Below are 19,591 nucleotides of genomic sequence, written 5' to 3'. Positions count from 1 at the left end.
GTGTTTAAATATGATCACAGTTATATATATGACGTTTATAGAGCATTTATGTAGTTTATTTAAGCCTAAACAGAGACAAATCCTCCATTCTTCTTCTATATCTTTTTCACTGCAAGAGCTCTCTTCAGGAGTAAAATGCTTAACGAATGACATCACTTTTTTCAAGATTTTGTCAAATCTTAACAGCCAATAATGACGAGAAACTCACGTTTCCTTTCCATTTTCCTTTTATTACCCTTGAGTGTTGCTCTCGGTGTTTTACCTGCACATGATGTTGCGTAGTTTCTCCAGGTTGGCAGGAGTAAAGTACCAGTAGTTTCTATCACAGCGCTGGACGTCCTTTTCAATGCGGTGCAGATTCAGTGTATACAGGTCCAAAAGTTCTTGCTGAAATAGATGAAATGATACTTATGTTTAAAACATAGTTACGGTCATTTGAGTTTATTTAATGTAAATTAATTTCATATCATATTGTCATACAGAGAAAGGACTCCCAGTTGACACTTGAGAGGTCACTTGGTTCTTTGTGTTTTCAGATGCAGCCAGAGAGTCAAAGGGAGGGTAAAGGCTCTCCATCTCCGGCTCCGACAGGTTGGACTCTGTGCCCTCTGGACTGAGCTTTCTTTGTTCCTCCTTCTGCCTGAGCTCTACGTGAGGGGGCGAGTTCTCAGAGGAAGACGAGGTTTCACAATGTCCTTTCCTGCTCCAAGGCACCATGGAAACTTTGGCTTTGGGGATCTCCTCCATTTCTATGGCTGAGGGAGACTCATCTGACTCAGTCATGATGTGAGGCTCATCTTTCTGAGTGGCACTGTAGGCTTCTCTTGCTTTCACCACTCTGGTGTCTGCTGAGAGAGTGAGATTTTCCACTTCAGGAGCCCCGGGACCTTTGAATATTTTCTCTTTCCCTCCTGTCACTAAAACCTCTTTACTCGTCTTTGATTCGTCCACTTCCTCCATCTTTTCCACATTCGCTTCTTCGGGTTTCAATGCTTTTGCCGCTTCTAGTGTCTCTAAAGATTGGTTACCTTTAATGTTCCTATCGAGGCTCTTATCTTCAAGCTTTGTCCCCGCTGCTTTAACAGCTTGTGACTCCTCGATATTATCTTTCATTTCAGGCTTTAAACTCGTCTTTTTCGTGTCTATTTTATCACCTGTTTCTGCAGCATGTTTTGAAGTTTTGGTCACATCGGAGGCTTTCTCTTTCTCCACCCTTTTGTCCTTCACTTCACCTTGCACCTGGCCGTCCTTTTCCAATGACTGACCTTCGCTCTCTCCTCCTGCAGGCTTGACAGAGCTCTGTGATGCCTGAGGGACAGCTGCAGGTCTCGGGGTTGTATCTTGTGCAGCGCTGTCCTCTGTGCTGAAGGAGCCGTCCGACAGGCCAGAGGTGATGGAGAAGTTGCGAGAGGAAGGATGTCCAGAGTCAGGAGAGCTCGTCCCGTTCTGCAGAGCTCCGTTGGGCAGCTTAGGCACCTGTTTGGTTTCTCCATTCTTGGGCTCCATCTCAATCTGGTCCACCTCCTCTACAGACTCAAACACCTGAAAGAACAAGCCAAAGGGAAGCAGGCTACTCCAGGGGAAGGGTTGGGAGGATGTAAAGAACTAGCAGGAGAGAAGGTAGCAGTGAGGAGTTTTGGTTCAAAATGCTGAGATCAAACGGACAGAGCGACAGAAATGGATGATAGAAATGCAACATTATCTTCACCATCTTTAAAAGACCAAAAGACTAATTTGACATCCAAATATTGCTGAGTTTGTGATACCTGTGTGCTGCTGCTGGAATCACTCTGCAGGCGAGCCAAACTCTGCCTGTCTGAGCTCTGGGAGGACTGTGATCGGAGAATAAAAGGCATGTGTGGGAAAAAGAGTATAAAAAAAGCACAATTCAAGCTCCAAAGTGTAAAATTGGCATTAATGTTTAATTCTCCATCTTCTCTGTCATTGTACCTGGATGAATTACTAGTTTTGGTCACAACATACACTGGTCTACACCGAAGGTTACTGTGTTTTTCCTTTGAGTCTGCATGTGTACGCGTTGCTGTTTTACCTCATTGCTCACAGTTGAATCGTGATGCTTAATCTTCTGACTGTAACTGTCCATGCTTGCACCTGAGGAGCACTTCGCCAAAGCCGCAGCGTGCTGCTCCTTCTCTCGCTGGCGGACAATCTCCTCACAGCTGAGCCACTCCCCCATGGTCTGCTGGTAGCACACTCTGACCTGATCATCCACCTGCATGAAAAAGTAAAGGATGAAGGATCAGTGTTTAGGTGGAAAAGGCTTCTGGTTCAAAACCATAAGCATAGAAACTACAAACCTCCTTTCTCTCAGCCTCTGACATACCAAACTGGTAATGACCCAGCAGGAAAGGCCACACCTCTTTCCTCAGTGATGGCTCCACACCACCAAAGTACACCAGGCGCAGCAGCTCCTGCTCCTTGTAGGCCTAAAGAAACAAGACAGGCAGTTGATTAACTGCATATGTAAATAGTTCATCACTGCTTCAAAACCACACAGGTCACAGGCTGCTGGTGCTGAAATAGTTACTTCAGTGTCAACTGGTTTATTAAGAACAATCCAGTTTGCAGTGCTTGGCTAATAAACTATTCTTTTATTTTTAATTCAGACTCTCTTTGACTCCAGCAAATATAACAATGTTAAAAATAAGTTTGAGATTTATAGAGCCATTAGTCGCCTGTCATGCACACTGTCGAGAGACTAATAGTGTGAACCACTTTTTAGGAGAGGATTGATATTAATATGAAGACTGACTGAGTGATGGGGGATGCTGCTTGTGTGTGTGAACAGAAAAAAGGTAATATTAAGTTTGTGTTGCAGTAAGGGGATGTCAGAGGTGCTTACTGTGCAGTCTTTGAGGAAAGTCTGCCACACGTCTGCGGTGAGGCCTCCGGAGGCGGCACAGGGCACGTCGGGCGCCACAATGGTGTGATTTACGAGAGCTGAGAGGTGCGTACGCACTGTAGAAAGGTGACGGCAGTATGCCAGCCCTGGTTGACAATGCAGTTTGTTATTGAAGAAGCTAAAGCACGCCATAAAATATGTTTTCAAATTGAATGTGAAGGGATTTTTCAGGGTATACACTACGGCTCAGTCACAGTAGAGTAAAAATAGGACGGCAACCTCGCTGTGATGAGGAACAATCAGTGGTTGACCGGTGAACGCATTTCGTTTCTTTGCTGTTAGTGACCGGCTGCAAAGACTTGCGGCGATGCCCAGAGGTTGAGCTTGCAGCTTTTAATTGCAAAGTGATTGCACAGGTCACCGCGTAGGAGGCAAGCTGTGTCCTAACAATCGTAGACTGATTCAGTGAGTAGTTTTCTCATATGAATTTGTGATTTCTGCTGATTTATGAGTGAAGGTCATTACGCACCGAGTGCGATGCAAAAAAGCGACATGAAATTCAGAATTGTAAGATCCAAACCTGTTGTGTAATGTATAGACATACCGAACACAAAATTCGCCCACAAAAGATGTGAAAAAATTGAAGTCAACATCGTCATGCAACCATCTTTTTCCCTAGTGTGACTGCAGCATTAAGCATTTACATACAGCCATAAAATGCCCTGGAGATGATCTGATACTTCATGTTGTCACATAGCAGCTTCAGAGGAGTCCTGCAGAAAGACACAACCCACATTAGTATGCAGAGAAAACACAGACAGCTATACACTATCATTAGACCAATTATTAAGTGCAGGTAATTCATATTCTCTCGAATATATGATAATCCTCTATCTAATGTAGAGTTCATTACTGTGTCGGGGCTGACCTTTTATAAAATGATAAACTGTTATGCTGCCATATAGAACAAATTAGCCAGCAGCCTGTCTTCTTTCCACAGCTCTCTACCATTTTATCTGCACAGCTTATCACCAATTCTCCCAACACGTTCTCATTTCACTGAGGTAAATGTCACACAATTGTCTTCTGGGTAATTGCTGGGTTCTTGTATCTTGCTTCCATCCCCGGTTTCCTCTGTATTGCAGAGGTTGTCAGGTGCGTCAGGTGAATCGCAGCAGCCTTCAGGAGCTTCACAGTTCCCCGGTCGTAACACAGCTCTGTCTATCTTGGGGCGTGTTTTATCTCTCACCTCTCATGGTTGCACCCCTTGGGTGTCGCCGCTTCAGAGAAGCTCCCCTGAGAGCAGGAGGAACACGAGGACTTCCTGAGAGTGGGATGCCACATCTTAGCTCCCGGATCCATCAGATCTGGAGGAGTCACTGCAGCATGCACACAAACACGCGCCATCATAATCCCTTTAGAGCAGCATACTGCTGAGGCTTTCGAGAACAGTTATATTTGCACTTTGCAATATTTTTGCTGAAACACAATTATGCTGATCACTAGTGACCTGCTTATGCTCGATTCCTGTAAGAGCAAAGAAAAGGCGCACAAACAGAAGCATTTACGATACTATGATAATCGTGAGGAATGAAGCCATCGTGTTTGATTACATTAATATAGGGAGGAAGTTCAATTAAGCAAGCGCCTTTCTCAATTCGGTTGCCATGTTTGATTAGTTGTCCACTGTTCGCCTGATTAAAGGCTATTGTGTCGTGGTGCAGTAAAAGAGGTGTGAAGCATTGTGGCTTTATTGACACGGCACACCAATAAACATTTCCTGAGGCACAGGACAGGGCAGGAGGATATTAGACGCAAGGAATTAAAGCAAGGCAAAGCTGACAGATGGACAGACGAGCCAAAGTGTGACAGTGTTACAGCTGCTTCCTGTGAGTGAGGGGGATTCTTCAGGACAGCTGCAGGACTGCCTGGGTACGACCAGGGGCCCTGCTTTGGTAGGGCACTTTCCAATCGGTTGGAAGGACAGGGATGAAGTCAGACGGGGAGGATGAGTTACAGTCACTGTAACAAACAATCGGCAACATTTTTATCAAAATGCAAAGGCAGGGAGAAGCCCCTGGGCCCTGCTTATGTCTGATGACTCACCAAACTCTGACTGACTGTTTGGAAAGAGGATTCGGAAGACATAGTCCGTGGCCTCGTCCTCCTCCTTATCGGAGACCGAGTCTGAGGATCCAGATCCCTGAGGAACCCTCTTTCGTAGCTTAGGAAACACCTTTCCCTGCAACAAGAAAAATAACTAATGGCAATGACAAATATGCTGAACCGCTAAAGCCCAGAAAAGCCACCCCTGTGAAGATGAACCTGTTTAGTGTCTGTATGATTAAGCCTATTAATAGTGGCTGAACATGCGTGGGTGGTTCTCTTTCTTCAGTTCAGTTAAAGAAACATTAACAAAGCCATTCAAGGTCTAAGCAGACACTAATCCACACTCCTTCACCAGTATCTCTCCACACAATGCTTTAAAGAGGCTGTGCATCCATTTCTTTCACATCCAGATGTCTTTTCTTTATTGATTTATTGATCAGAGGAGACTGAAGCACACCCTAGCTCTTTTGTGTGGAAGAACACTAGAATAAATGATGCGTGCTGTGGGAGAGCCCTCCGTGCTGACCTTTCCCCTCTGCAACCAGAGTGGAGGATCAAGCTGGCCGTGGGGAAGGAGGCCATTCTCAAGGCAGGAGAGGAACTGGAGCAAATGACCTCCTTTAGGGAAGCGAAGTGGAGGTCTTTGGATCCCGTCTTGACTGACCAGCACTGCCGTCCCCCCACTGTCCACTACAAGGTAAACAGCAGATGTAACAGATCAACAGTAATAACCTGCAAACCCAGAGTTACAGTAGTGATACAATTTCACCCACCTTGCTGATGACAATGCAAATAAACTATCTCCTCTAGAGGGATTGTCATGGCATAGTCCCAGTAAACGCTGAAAAATATGGAGACAAAATGCTGTGACCCAGACTAGTCTAACCACAATACTAGATAACAGCGACACACAAACCCATTGTAAATATTTATGTAAATCCATTATTTTACAGCTGCCAGAAAAAAGTAGTTGGAACAATCAATTCATTTGGAGAGAGAAAACACCTCACAGGTATGACATGATTTACGAGTTCGACAGGTGTCTTTTACAGTGTCTCAGTCAATAAACCATCTGCTGGATGCCGGTGTGTGAATATCAGCCTCATCAGATCAGCACCATTTATTCAGTGAGCCCTTGAGCAGCGCACAAACACACTGCATTATTCAGTAACAGCCAAGTGTTAGACAAACAACGCAGCGGAGAAGAAATAATGTGCTGCTTACACGTCTGTGTGGAGGCAATTTACATGCTAAGATCAATCAATCAAATCTTTTTTTTTAAATATATAAGTAACAAGTTTTAATACACATGAAGAACAAATAAACATGAAGTCATTGAAAGTTATCCTCTTCACACGAGAAAAGAAACCAAACCAAATGTTGAACATTTCCTGTTTGAAAAGGAGTATTAATTCCTACCCAGCTCATCTTATATATCTGTTCACAATCTAATACAGATATATGCTATAAATAAATATGCCTGTCTAATACACAGATTCATGTTATTTTAATATATATGTTTTTATAAACAGATCTATAATTATTTAACTACACCTATACAAAATTATTGCTTTTTTATAATAGTTACTATAGTTAAAATAATTATAATGACATATTAAAGCATGTGTTACTATAGAAGTTGGTATTATAAAAGTATTTCCAACATTTTACATAATGATTTTTACAGATAGGTAAATTTGCACCTGCGTTCATACTCCAAGTCTCCCACAGAGCCGTTCATGAGCTGATTGGGCGTCCACTTTAGTGTCATGAGTTCAGCAGTCTGGTGCAGAGACAGGTAACCTGGAATAGCCTCCATATCGTCCCTCTGAAAGAGCCACAGGGATTCAACTGAGGTTATGTTTGTAGGTAATAATAAATAAATGTAATAAATAATGCAAATTTTATCCACAGTTTACCCTGATAACACATAAAAGCAAAGCATTTATTAGTTTTGTGTGAAAAAGACAAAAAAAAGAAGGAAGGGAAGATGTGTGCATTCACATTATATCACAGTGATGTGAGAAAAAAATCTGCTAGAGCGCTTTGATGACAACATAATATGTAGAGCAGCTTTTATCCAGGACGTCAATGTAACAGGATATACGTCAGGTTTTAAAGACTTTATCTCACAGCTATATAAATGCTGAAGTGAACAGAGACGGTTACCGGTTGTACGAGCACGTTGTTCTTGCCAAACAGTAGTGTCGCCCTGTTGTTCTGATGCAGCGACTCCACATATTCACGAGCTGATGGTGAGGGGGAGGGGCGCTCATCCATGCTGCTGCTGGAGTGCCGCTTCTGGATCTAGACACACACACACACACACACACACACACACACACACAAAATATATAAAATCAGATCAAAAACTCATGACTTACATTTATTCATTCATGTGCACCAATGCAGTTTCAGTCGTTCCCGATGTCAAAAACCAGTCTGATTTTGCTTGGAGCACACAAACGCATCCGTAAGCACTGCGGCGTACAGGACAGGCCAAGTTGACCTGGTTCGCTCTTAACTTGGCAACTAAATAAATGTGATTGTCTGCAATACACTCTGTTCTTTCTCCTGGGACACACTGAGCTCCACTCATTGCAGCAATCTTAGCGAGGCCTCCAGACAGATAAACAGCATCTCAGAAGGGGACGGAACTGATAGTCTGCCGAAGCTAATATCAGCTCATATCTCAGCATAAATGGACACTATACATGTGCAGAGAAAAAACAAAAGAAGCCTGAAACTAACTCTGCTTTCACATCTGCTGAAAAATACAGCTTTTATTGTTTTGGATATGTTTACTTTAGAAATTTGCAGCAGAAAATGTAGTTTGACAGGAACAAATGATCATGAAATCTAAGTAAAACTTACATTTATGTTCTTTGGGAGCTGTAAAAGAAATACACAAGTGCAGACGCTTATAGATGGAGTGGAAATGGAAAGAGTTCATGAAAATACGTTCCTTGGATTGACAATAGAGGATAAAAACACCTGGAAATCTCATACATGACATATACATAACAAAGGCTCAAGAAGCATTTCAGTACTGAGTGAACTGGACCACAAACCACTCCATGTTCTCTACTCTCCACTGGTTTTAGCATGTTTGAATTACTGTGCAGAGGTCTGGAGCTATACTTATCAATACTGCAAAAAAAAGGCCATACAGATAATCCATAATACTGATTATAGAGATCATTTAAACCCACTATTCCCAAAATCAAATAAATTTATGAATTTCACTGATCTGAGTCATCGCAATAAACAGCCTAACTCCATGACAATATTTTGTCTGGTTTCTTTAGGGGGCACCACAGCAGCTCACCTGCCTCCATCTCCCCCTATCCCTAACATCCTCCTCTGTCAGATGATCCCTCTATATGTCCTCCTTCACTCCATCCATAAATCTTCTGTTTTCCTCCTGCCTGGAAGCTTGATATTCAACTTCTGTTTGTCCACCATTCCTCCTCTGCACATGTAAACACCATCTCAGCCTTGCTCTCAACTTTGTCTTTAAGCTGCTCAATCTGCTCACCCCTCTGATGTTCTCATGACCAGGATGGATCTCAACATCTTCAGCTCTACCACCTACAGCTCAGCCCCCTGACTTTGTCAGTGCTATCGTCTGAAAACCATACTTTTGTCACAAATCACTCCTGATACTCGTCTCCATCCACTCCACCTCTGTCCACTGTCTTCTTCACCTGTCTGGTCCATTGTCAGTTGCTTTGGATGGTTGTCCCTGGATATTTAAACTCATCCACCTTCACTGTCTCACTCACACACGCCTCTACTGACATTCATTGTTCTTCTCTCCAGAGCATACCTCCACCTTTCCAAGCTCTCTTCCACCTGAACCCTACTCTCACCATGGATCACAATGTCATCTGTAAACATCATAGTCCACAGAGACTCAACAAATGACAAACAACAAATAACACTTACACACAGCGCGGGCCTCTTAGTAGGAGAATCCTGCCTGCAGAGGCCACCGTGGATACGATGTCGTTGTACTAACTCGTCAGCAGACGGGTCTGTCCAGAAGTGGTCAGCTGTCTTCATCTTTGTGTATTCCAATGCACAAGGTCCAACTGTTGAACAGTTTTGTTATGTAAGCAACAATCTCTATGAAAATCAATCATTAAACACATTGTGTAATAAATAAAAGACAGAAGAGTGACTTCATGCATGTCCAATCATCCAGGTAAGGAAATCCCAGAAAGCTGATCCTGTTGATACGATTAACAGACTCAAGTTGCTGGGAAAGACTGAACTGAATTTATTAATCTATTTATTAATCTATCACTGGAAAGTATGAAGGTCCTTGCAATCCCTCAATACAAGCCTTCTTGTCTAGAGTGTGTATATTGTCTCGGACCTGTCAAGCAAAAATCAACTGAAAAAAAGTAATAAAACAAAAATAAAATGGCAGAAACGTTTTTTTTTTTTGCTGCTGTCCTGTCTTGTTATTCAGTTCAAGGCCCCTTGGATTGATACTTGGACTCTCTTGGTTGGGGATAAGGGGACAAGCATGCAAGCATATTGATAGAGACAGGGAGCACTTCTGCCTCCAGTGAAAACAATTTTCACTGTTCACTGGTGGGAAACAACTGCGGGACTATGCCTGTGTTGCTGCACAGCAGATGTCAACAGGTTAACGTCTCAGCAGTTTAGCATTTGGTCACGAGGACAAGTTGAAAGAATATAAAGAGCAAAGAACAGTTTCCTTGCTTGGACAATGAGTAAATATAAGAAATGGTCTTGTAAAAAAGGGCAGGATAACATAACATCCTTGTTCTGCCTACTTTTCCCTAGGTCATAATTTTAAATCTTCATGTAAATGATATTAAACCACCACTGTTGGTATAATTACCCAACAGAGATGCGAGGATGGGTCCATCTACAGGGTCCATGAGAACAGCCTCTTTTTCGTAGTATTTACTGAAAGACAAATATGAAAGGGGAATTATGCGGGAAGACAGAAATCTTGTAACTCATTTGGACAAGATGCTGTTTCCCATCTCAAATTACCTGCTGTTCTCCACCAGGTAGAGGACAATCTTGTCTAGCACCTTCTCAAAAAGAGCCGTCCGTATCCACAGGTTCTTGACTACAGGCGGGCTGAGGCTGGGCAGTCGGGGCATCTTGCGAATGCTGTCTTGACTTTGCAAGCTTTGACTTCGTCTGCAGAAGGGAAAGAGTTATAATTTTAGGAAGTAGACGTGTTTTTAAAACTCCTGAAGCAAAACCCCATCTGCATAAAACAAATACAGTGGCATAAGTAACTCATGAATAAAAATGCCTATAAACATGAATTATTTAGAAGCTTTTCATCATAAAAATAAACCCCAGCCCTTCAGAGAGACAGTCATTTGTTTTCAGTGCTTTCGCTGGAACAACAAACAGGCTTTGGTGCAAGCTTTGAAGTCTGCTGTGATGTGTGATATGAGCTGTGATGTGTGCGTCTCGCACTTTGTCTCAATGATCTGCTCGAGCTCCTGGGCCTTCCTGCACAGCTCCTCAGCTGGGGGAAAGCTTTTCCCCACCTTGGTGAAGAGTGCCGCGATCTTGTTGCTACGTAGAAAGCCTGCCGCTCGCCGCTTCAGCCCATGAAGGACACACGCCTCCACTGCAGCTGTGTGTACAAAAGCACGATGCCATTATTAGGGCACACTGATTAATAAGGTATGTCAGAAAAGCATAACAACACAGGACACGTGAATCCATCATAACAACAAAATCATCAAACCCCACAGAGAGACGGGCAAAATGTAAAGCAGAAAATGCTTCTGTGGCACAAAATTTTAAGTTTAATGTTATTTTTTTTATTATGTTAGCAAAACTCATTTGACTTTAAATAGCAGAAAATATTATTTTAGCATTTTTAAATCAGCCGGGACAGTAAAAATATAAAAAGAAAGCTCACATGTTAAGTTGTTTTACATACTTTGCTATTTACACGTCACATGGACGCACAGGCAGATTATGATGGATGGGCAGCATACTCTGCACCTAAAGCTTTCACATAAGAGTAACTTTACCTACAGCTGCATTAAATATTACCACAACTTTGATCGGCAATGACTAATGCAATTTTGACATCACCCAGAAATGTGTTTGGTAACACAAAATATTATCTTATGGGTAGCTTTTATCATTCATTCTCATTCAGCCTAGCAGTTAGCTGACAAATAATGTGGCTTGTTGCGCAGTTAATTGCACTAACAGTACCTTCAACACCTTAAATTTGGGATCCAAATTTGGTGTGAAATTGTTCTTTTGCATGTTACTTGGCAAACAATTAGCAGGCATCTGAGGATCCCCCTTGTTAATTAAGTTTGTGTTAGCTGAAATATCGTCACTGGCCATTTATTTTTATACCTGGCTAGTTGATTGGACATTTATGATGTGAATCTCCCGATTCGCCACATCTCAAATGTGCACTATGCTACTGAGATGTGGGGACTGTGGAGGCCATTTGAGTCCAACTCATTGTCTTATTTAAGCAACCATTTTCAGGTGATTCGAGCTTTGTCTTCTTGCTGGGAGCAGCCATTAAATGATGGGCACACTTTGGTCATAAAGGGATGGACATGGTCAGAAACAATCCTCTGTGGTGATTAAACAACGCTTGGCTGATACTAAGGAAGCCAAAAGTGTGCCGAGAAAATATATCCCCCACACCTTCACAGCACCACTAGCCTGAACCATTGATACAAGGCAGGATGGATCCATGTCTCCACGTTGTTCATACCACTTTCTGCCCCTACCATCCGGATGCCACAGCAGGAATAGCGACTCATGAGACCATCAACCTTATTAATCTTCTTTCAATCACCTTTCTTGTGATGGTCAATCTGAATTTCAGCAGGTCATCTCGACTATGATGACTACATGGCTAAATGCACTGAGCTACTGCCATGTGATTGGTTCTCTGTTCTGTTTTAGTTTTACATATCGAAAGAGAAAACCAAGATGACCGTTCTAAAGCTCAAGTTTCTAAGCTGTACTCCACAACATAGAAGTTACTTTAATAAGTTAATACTGTGTATTTGTATAGTCTACATGTATGTACGTTCAGTGCATTTACACTGTAGAGATCTAGCATCTGTCATGTGACCTGTTTGTTTTCTTATTTGATGAATGACCATTTGCTAAACTGTTTTCCTGGTTACAATACACTATTAAATATGCCAAACCATCAGATAATCTTCCAGTTTACCCAGTAAGCGGCCCACAAGTTAAAGGCATGTGGACACACTTGCACAGTCACTTGACCGTGGCAAAGAATAAGACACCCCCCGTTCCCTTTCAGGTCTACGTGGCAGCGCCTGGAGCTGTGTTGACATTTGAGTCCTCTTTCAGGACTAATCCCGTAGCTCTGTTCACATGGGTTCAGGGGGAAGGCTGGGGTTGCCATGGCAACTCACGAGAGAGCGAGATGAGCAGAGGGAGGGAGGGCCAGCGCCGAATCATCGGCATCATGATCGTTGTCTTTCTACCATCTTCACCCCACTAAACACTGTCACTCTTTCCTTCACCCCACCCCTTTTTTATGGACTTTCTCTGTCACTGTTAAAATCTGGTTTACAAGATTTTACTCCAGCACAGCCATTAAAAGGCTCAGTTTTCCCCACCCTGAACATTTTTTGCTAATTATCCCTCACATCTTTCTAAGGGCAACATGCTGAATGTCATGACTATATTAAAAGGCCTCCAAATATACTTCATGCCCTTTACCCTTTCACCATTTCAGCTAAGTCGTCTCCGATGCCAAAGCTGAAAGCAATAAAGCTTTAAACCTCTACACTTTTGGGGAAGCTTATGTCACAATCTCTGCAGCATCACTTAAATTAAATCCTCTGCAATTACAACCAACATCTGTTGCAGAAGTACTCATAGTTTTAGAAAAAGGGAAACCTGTTACTCACTTTTTTCAATACTGGAATTTCAACTTCTTTAGTGAAGTGAATAGTTTTATCTGAACTATTTAATGCAATTACAATCACAAAAATCATGTAGTGTGAAGAAAATGAGCATCACATGCATGGATTCAGTCCCTAATGGTGAAAACAGCTAATACAGAAAATTGCCTCTAATCATCCTGTATCTGTGGCAACTGAGTGCATTAGGAGACTCTTGGCAGTGACACAGCTGAACAACACTTCGTCCAAGGCATTTGTGTTGTGGATCTCAGCAAATGAACGGGAGAGAGAGTCTGTGGGAATGAGTCAGCACGAGGTTCTAAAAAGTTATTAGCAGCCCAATTTCAGTAAGATTTGAGTTTTAAAACAGAGTTGCTAGTGAAATATTTAGAATGTGTTTGTTTTCCCCTTTATTTCTGTCACATAAATAATATCACACCACGAATGCTCGTATTAAACATCTCCAATAATGACGTAACCCCTGTTAACTTCAGCCTCCTCCTCTCTGCTCACTTTTAGGCATTTTCTTTCTACTGTGCGTGTATCCCTGATGTGGAAATCGTAGACACCTAACTCTGGCTGTAAGCTGAAAAAGAATACCCACCTGCTGATCTAACCTTCTTTTTCAGAATAGGAGTCAGTCAGAGAACAACTTTTTGGACAGTGAATGAACCGAGAAGGGTGCATTAACGGTAAACATAAGACATATGAGCATTATTTTGAACTGTCAATCATGCAAAGCTAGTCTTAGGGTCCAAGGATAATCTTTTATGTGATACTGCTGGCCTGACTGCTTATTACACTGTGCTTCTTTAAAACTGTATGGCAACAAAACAGTGTATGTGCGCTCAAAATACTTCCACTACCAACAGCAAAAGTGGAGGACACTTGTTGACAATCTTACTTTAGCTTCAGGAAGTATTTAACATGCTAACTGGTGCCTGTAGAGTCTGAGATGTAGCTCTTGGGTTTCTCTGATTACACAGCCTGACTTTGGGGGAATACCTGCTGAGAGGCCACTCCTGGGAAGATGTCTGTTTTGAATATTTTCCACTTGTGAATAATATTTCTTACTGTAGTATGATAGACTTCAAATTGTTTGGAAATAGATGAGAACCAACAGTTGTTCCTCATAAAACTGCCAAGCCCTTTGATTTTATAGAGGTGCTCACATTTGCTGATGATCATTTATTTTAATGGTACAGTGTTCAAAAGCATTTTATCTTTATTATGACATTTTTTTTTTTAAATTCAAGTGAACAGCTTTTGCATTCCCTCTGCACTAACAGCATTTTAGCCTCTGCCTGGGCAGCTCATCACACTAGCTTGGGCTTTGGAACTTAATTGCTCCCCAGAGTTTTTTCTCCCATCTTCCACGCACTCTCACTCTCTGTATAGACCACATCTGAAAGACATGTAGTAGCAGGAGCCCCTACCCCCCAAAAAAACAACAACCCAGAGACGAGAGGGTCATCCTGCTGCTGAATTGCCACTGGTACTGGTATGACAGCAGTAGATGAAAGATGTACCTCAGACAGAACAGCAGCTATTAAATCAGGCTATTAGATGATCCAACAGATAATGTCCACAGTGCAGGCTGAGACCGTTGAAATGAAACATGAAAGCACCACCGGATACACATAAAAGGCACAACCCTGCCCCCCACAACACAACACAACACAACACTGAGAGGTATTAAAGAAGTCTTTTAGCTGCACTGTAACAAAAATCTGAGCTCTGTGACAAATTATTTTCATAACCCTCCTGCAGAAAAATAAAACTACAAAAAAGAGATTTGGGGTAAGCTGATTACTGGATGGGAAGGATGTCCAACATTATTCACTTATGGTTGTTAAATAGGTTCAAGCTGTGCTGCAAATTCTTTTCCTACTATGATAATAACCCAAACAGGCTCCACACGGACATTATGAGGGAGTGAGCTTACATAAGAACCCAAAAAGGAAACAACATTGATTTCTAAATCAGCTTATTTTTGATTTCACATACCTCTAAATGAATTTCTTCAAACAATGACACTAAGAGGTAAGTCACTGTTTCTGCAGCGTCTAATTTACTTTTCCTTCTTTGATATTAGTCTGATCCAATTAGTCTGAGTAATGCAAGTGCGCAATTACAAGCCTATAGACAACACCAGTTTCTCTTTATTATCACTGGTACACCTCCTTGCACATTTTTTATACAGTAGTAGAATGATATCATTTACGCCACAGGCCTTTTTTTAATGGGATATTTTGCTTATTTAATATTTTTCCCTACTTAATTCTCTTCCCTAGTCTGAGTATTTACAGCCTCTGGGCATGTAAAATGAAGCCAGTGTGGGTGTGCCGCGTGCAGTTCCTCTAGTGGCCACACGAGGCACGCGCTAAAGTGGAAAAAAGTCAAGTCAAAGAAGTCAAAGTCAAGAATCCAATGTGAAAAAGCTTATCTTTAAATCAACAAAAGGATGTTTTTGTCTCTATAGATAGTTTTCTCCTTCACCTCTGTTAACTAGAGTCACTGAACTGGACTTCTCTGCTACATTTGTGCTGTTGGTGCTTTTGAAGCATTTTCAGTTAAATTATCTGACAAGTAATATGGCACAGACTTTTTGCTCCAGTTTTGGTGATTCAAATTTTAGTCTTTTGTTAGTCTCATCACTAATTAATTTCTCTATGTCGCAGTCGTACAGTTCATGGATGCAGCTTGCTACCCAGATTTGCTGATGACACCACCTTCTTTTCCAAATATGGCCACTGCTGGTTTATAAAACAAAAACAAACCATAACCATGGCCAAAATGCCAATGCTTGAGTCCAATGGGTGATGTCACGCTGGTGATGTCCATCTTTTAAATACAGTCTATGGTATTAACAGCTCTGTCTATCCCTTTGTTAGTTGTTATTCTGTCACATGCCTTATTTTCTGCCAGTGTTCAGCTTTATTCATGGTTTGATTCCCGGAGCTTCAGAGTAACTTTTTAATTTTTTATTTTTTTTACTTAACCTGTGTGTTTTGTGACATTTAAAAAAAAAACCATAAATACGCATAACTTGCTTTGTCCTGGCCTAACCAATCATCCCAAGAGTCAGAGTTTAGGTTCTAATCTGAACACCATTAGAAATTATTTATTTCCCATTAATAATGATGGTCTGTGTTACGCCATGCCTTTCCCCCCCCAACAGTCTTTGTCTTTGCACACAGCTAGTAAAAATATCACCTTTTCTGCAAGCTGAGAGTCATTTTATTCACACTTAAATCCACAAATATATCTTGTTATTGATTACAGCTCCGGTCTGAGCCAGACATCCGATGAGCGTGACCACCTGCATGTGGGCAGTGTGTTTCTCGCACTAATCATACTGCAATCCAGAAGTGTGATTTGGAGGCAAGAACAAAAACACTTGGTAAAGGACTGAACTTTAAATATCTCTTATTTGTACTGAACAATAAATATACTCTTGTGCTAAAAGTGTGTCACTGCCTGCTGTTAATGCAGTAGGCATTGACACACTCATCCACCATCCACCATCTCTCCTTGTGGAAAAACTAATTCTATAACACAGACCAATGGATAATTTCTTTGTAACAACCAAATTTTCTTTGAATGTACTGAACATCTCACTGTTATCAATAACTCTACATGAGAATATTGATTAATCTAATATTAATTAAAGAAATTAAATTCAGTTAGTGGCGTTGGAATGAGTGTAAATAGAATAGAATAATCCTTTAATTGTCCCACAAGGGGAAATTGGGTTGTAACAGCAGCAAAAAGACACATATACAAACAGAACAGAACACAGGGCATAGAACAGAAGCACTCAAAATCTTTACATATTTACATCATGGACAATAGTTACCAAAACAATACTGTACAGTTATTAAAATTAAAGTACAGATAAGTGGCAAACCCAGGTTGTTGTGTGCAAACAGAGCAGGATACTGAAAGATGTTTGAATAGTAAGAATATTTAGAATAACTTGAAAAGTACAGGTTGTGTATTGTACCTGTGCATTAAAAGTAGACATGTAACTTCCAATAAATTAGTATATATAAATTGAGAAACGTAATGTGCAAGTTATAACAGTAGCAGTTGTTTGGTTGAAAAAAGCAGAAAAAAGCAAAAAAAAAGCAAAAAGCAAAAAAGCAGAAAAAAGTGCAATGAAGTGGCTTAATGGTTAAGAGAAGTATCACTGCGATTGCTTTGTTTTTAATTTTGTCCTGTAATCAATAAATGACTTGTGAGATATAAGCAAGTATGATTTGTGTGAAGTAATTTTGAGCAAGGCATCATGTATAATTGATAATATTTTAATGGTTGAAATTAATCATGAGTTTTAGGCCACTTTTAAGAGAAACGTAAGATCAGGTTGTATAGTTCGACATTCAGAGCGAAAGATAAACAAGAGAAAGAGTTCTGAGTAACTTGACTGAAATAAGCTGACATTAAGCCGTTCCAGCATTACAGAATTACTTGGAGAGCAAAAGCTTCACAATTTGTTTGATTACTCACCACAAAAGGACACAATATGGCTGCTGTCTTCGTGGACAAATTTCCTGGTGACAGCTTCTTCCATAATCTGCTTCACCTGTCAATGACATGGCAGATGTTGGGTGACTCATTCAATAATATACCACAACAGGCAAAATTTGGTGGCACAGGAAGATAAATAGATATTTCAAATCTAATGTAATTTTGTGCATAAAAATGAGCTCAGTGATGAACTGGGGTTTGAAATTAAGGTGGGAGGGACACTGAAGAAGGAAGAATGCATGTTAAGTTGGTGGATGAGTCACCAGCTCTCATCTCAAACTACTGGGAAATGAAGGAGATATATTTGGGTGTGGAAGGAGAAAAGGGAAGGGATGGGAGTTCATCACAGACCCTTGTTTCTTACTTTTCACATCCAAATAAATCAAAGCCCAACTTGTTTTTTAAATAAGGATAGAGAGGGTCAGACATCAGAAATGGCTATTATTCAGGTTTTGTCATCTCTGGGATCTGTCCCTCTCTCTGATCACATGCCAACAGCTACAGTTAGAGCCATAAGATTTTGGACAATGACACATTTTTATAGTTGTGAACCACCACAGTGGAACTAAAAAAACCAAACAAATCAATCAACAGACTGATGTGCAGACTTTCAGCTTTTAATCGAGGAGTTTAACAAAAGCATTGCATTAACTGCTTAAGAATAGCAACATGTTCTACACATACATGTTATCAAGGGAAATATGGATGAAAAGTGATTGGACATTTGTCTGACACCTGGTTTCATGACCAAGTGAGGCCTGTTGCCTCGTTATTCCACAATGCATTTAGTAGACAGATGACCCCGGGTTGACTAAACTTGCAATTGGTAGCTGTTCACTGGAACTCTCAATATGAGGTCCAAATGAGGGAGGCCATCATCAGGCTGTAACTACTGGTTACACTCAGGAAGAAGTAGGCCAGATTAGACTTTGTCAGAAAACATCTAAACCAGCCTGCACAGTTCAGAACAAATATTTGGTCAGATGAAATCAGGATGAATCAACTCATGATCTGACACCACATTATCTGTCAAACATGGTGGAGGCTTCGGCACGCACTGTATGTTTTCCAGTCGAAGCAGGTCACTACTGTTTATTGAACATGTGACTGCTGATAGAAGCAGTCTAAAAAGATGAATTCAGAAGTGTACAGGGCTATACCCTCTGCTCAGATCAGACAAATGCTGCAGAAATGAACAGACAACACTGCGCAGTGCAAATAAAGAGCAGCCAAAAGCAGACTGCAAAAGCAACCCAAGGTTTTCTCAAGGGAAATAAAATATTCTTTAATGGCCAAATCAGTCACCTGTTTCAGTCAAACAGAACATGATTGCCAAAGGCCAGAAAAACCCACAAACAAGCAACAACTGCAGTAGGTGGTTGCAGAAAAGGTATAACATAACAGTTAAAGGGAGGAAACAGAATTTGGTGATGTCCCTGTCTTTCTAGACTTCAGGTAGTCTTTGACTGCAAAGGATTTTCATCCGATTATTAAAATAATCCTCGTATTTAAAATGATGTTAGCTTGTTTAATTACTTTTGATCTTCTGAAAGTGGGGAACTGTGGGTAAAAATAGTTGTAATTCCAAACCATTTACTGCTAAGATTTTTGTTAAAGCTAAAAATCTGCATATCGATCACATAAAGATTGTATCCACTGTGGAGGTGCACAGAGGCAAAACTACAAAAAAAGGTAAGTAGTCGGATAATATAAGGCACTAACTGTATAGCCAATAGTTAAGATGATTGGGTGTATCAGCTGCTCTGGTGGCTATGGAGACATCCTACTGTGTGGGCACTGGTCTGCAATATGCATGGAAAGTATCAAGCCCTGGACACGGCCACACAGATAGCTGTAATTTCCTGTTGAAATGAGTCTGTCCACAATGACCATATTGCACTGCCAGGTTCACCCACTACACACAAAGACATTGACTTACGGACACACACACACACACACACACACACACACACACACACACACACACACCTTCTCCAGCACATTAACTCTATATTTCGGTGGCATGGGCAAATATTTTCTCTGTGTGGCACTTCTGCAACTGTAAGGCAATGAAATTTACAGCGGGATCATAATATTTTCCACCAGATAAAGTTCTATCTTCAGATTGGATTTTCCACTATGGCACAATTAAATTGAT

At 41.2% G+C, this 19,591-nt stretch overlaps 1 protein-coding gene across 4 annotated transcripts in view; it reads right to left on the bottom strand.

The window, feature by feature from the left end:
- Window positions 1–19,591, bottom strand: part of sgsm1a (small G protein signaling modulator 1a) — a 36,901-nt gene that overhangs the window by 6,122 nt on the left and 11,188 nt on the right. The window contains exons 3-21 of one of the 4 annotated variants that reach the window (XM_086314268.1): window positions 17,413–17,488; window positions 10,448–10,610; window positions 10,007–10,159; window positions 9,849–9,916; window positions 8,921–9,066; window positions 7,142–7,279; window positions 6,676–6,800; window positions 5,746–5,813; window positions 5,499–5,662; window positions 4,970–5,105; window positions 4,742–4,885; window positions 4,113–4,242; window positions 3,572–3,636; window positions 2,864–3,009; window positions 2,319–2,447; window positions 2,051–2,233; window positions 1,767–1,832; window positions 481–1,605; window positions 263–387 (exon numbers count right to left, since the gene is read on the bottom strand). In XM_086314268.1, coding sequence (XP_086170394.1) covers window positions 263–387; window positions 481–1,605; window positions 1,767–1,832; window positions 2,051–2,233; window positions 2,319–2,447; window positions 2,864–3,009; window positions 3,572–3,636; window positions 4,113–4,242; window positions 4,742–4,885; window positions 4,970–5,105; window positions 5,499–5,662; window positions 5,746–5,813; window positions 6,676–6,800; window positions 7,142–7,279; window positions 8,921–9,066; window positions 9,849–9,916; window positions 10,007–10,159; window positions 10,448–10,610; window positions 17,413–17,488 — 3,350 coding nt within the window. The remainder of the gene's footprint in view (window positions 1–262; window positions 388–480; window positions 1,606–1,766; window positions 1,833–2,050; window positions 2,234–2,318; window positions 2,448–2,863; window positions 3,010–3,571; window positions 3,637–4,112; window positions 4,243–4,741; window positions 4,886–4,969; window positions 5,106–5,498; window positions 5,663–5,745; window positions 5,814–6,675; window positions 6,801–7,141; window positions 7,280–8,920; window positions 9,067–9,848; window positions 9,917–10,006; window positions 10,160–10,447; window positions 10,611–17,412; window positions 17,489–19,591) is intronic. The other 3 variants (XM_086314269.1, XM_086314270.1, XM_086314271.1) reach the window with 3 other exon arrangements.

This window comes from Aulonocara sp. 'chitande type north' Nkhata Bay, linkage group LG12 (genome assembly GCF_057382095.1).
Source record: "Aulonocara sp. 'chitande type north' Nkhata Bay isolate Kocher_YH1m ecotype deep benthic linkage group LG12, A_spYH_male_GT1.1, whole genome shotgun sequence".
In the NCBI taxonomy this organism is placed as follows: domain Eukaryota; kingdom Metazoa; phylum Chordata; class Actinopteri; order Cichliformes; family Cichlidae; genus Aulonocara; species Aulonocara sp. 'chitande type north' Nkhata Bay.
The sequence above is the reverse complement of the archived record's forward strand: the minus strand, read 5'-3'. Positions and strand labels throughout refer to the sequence as shown.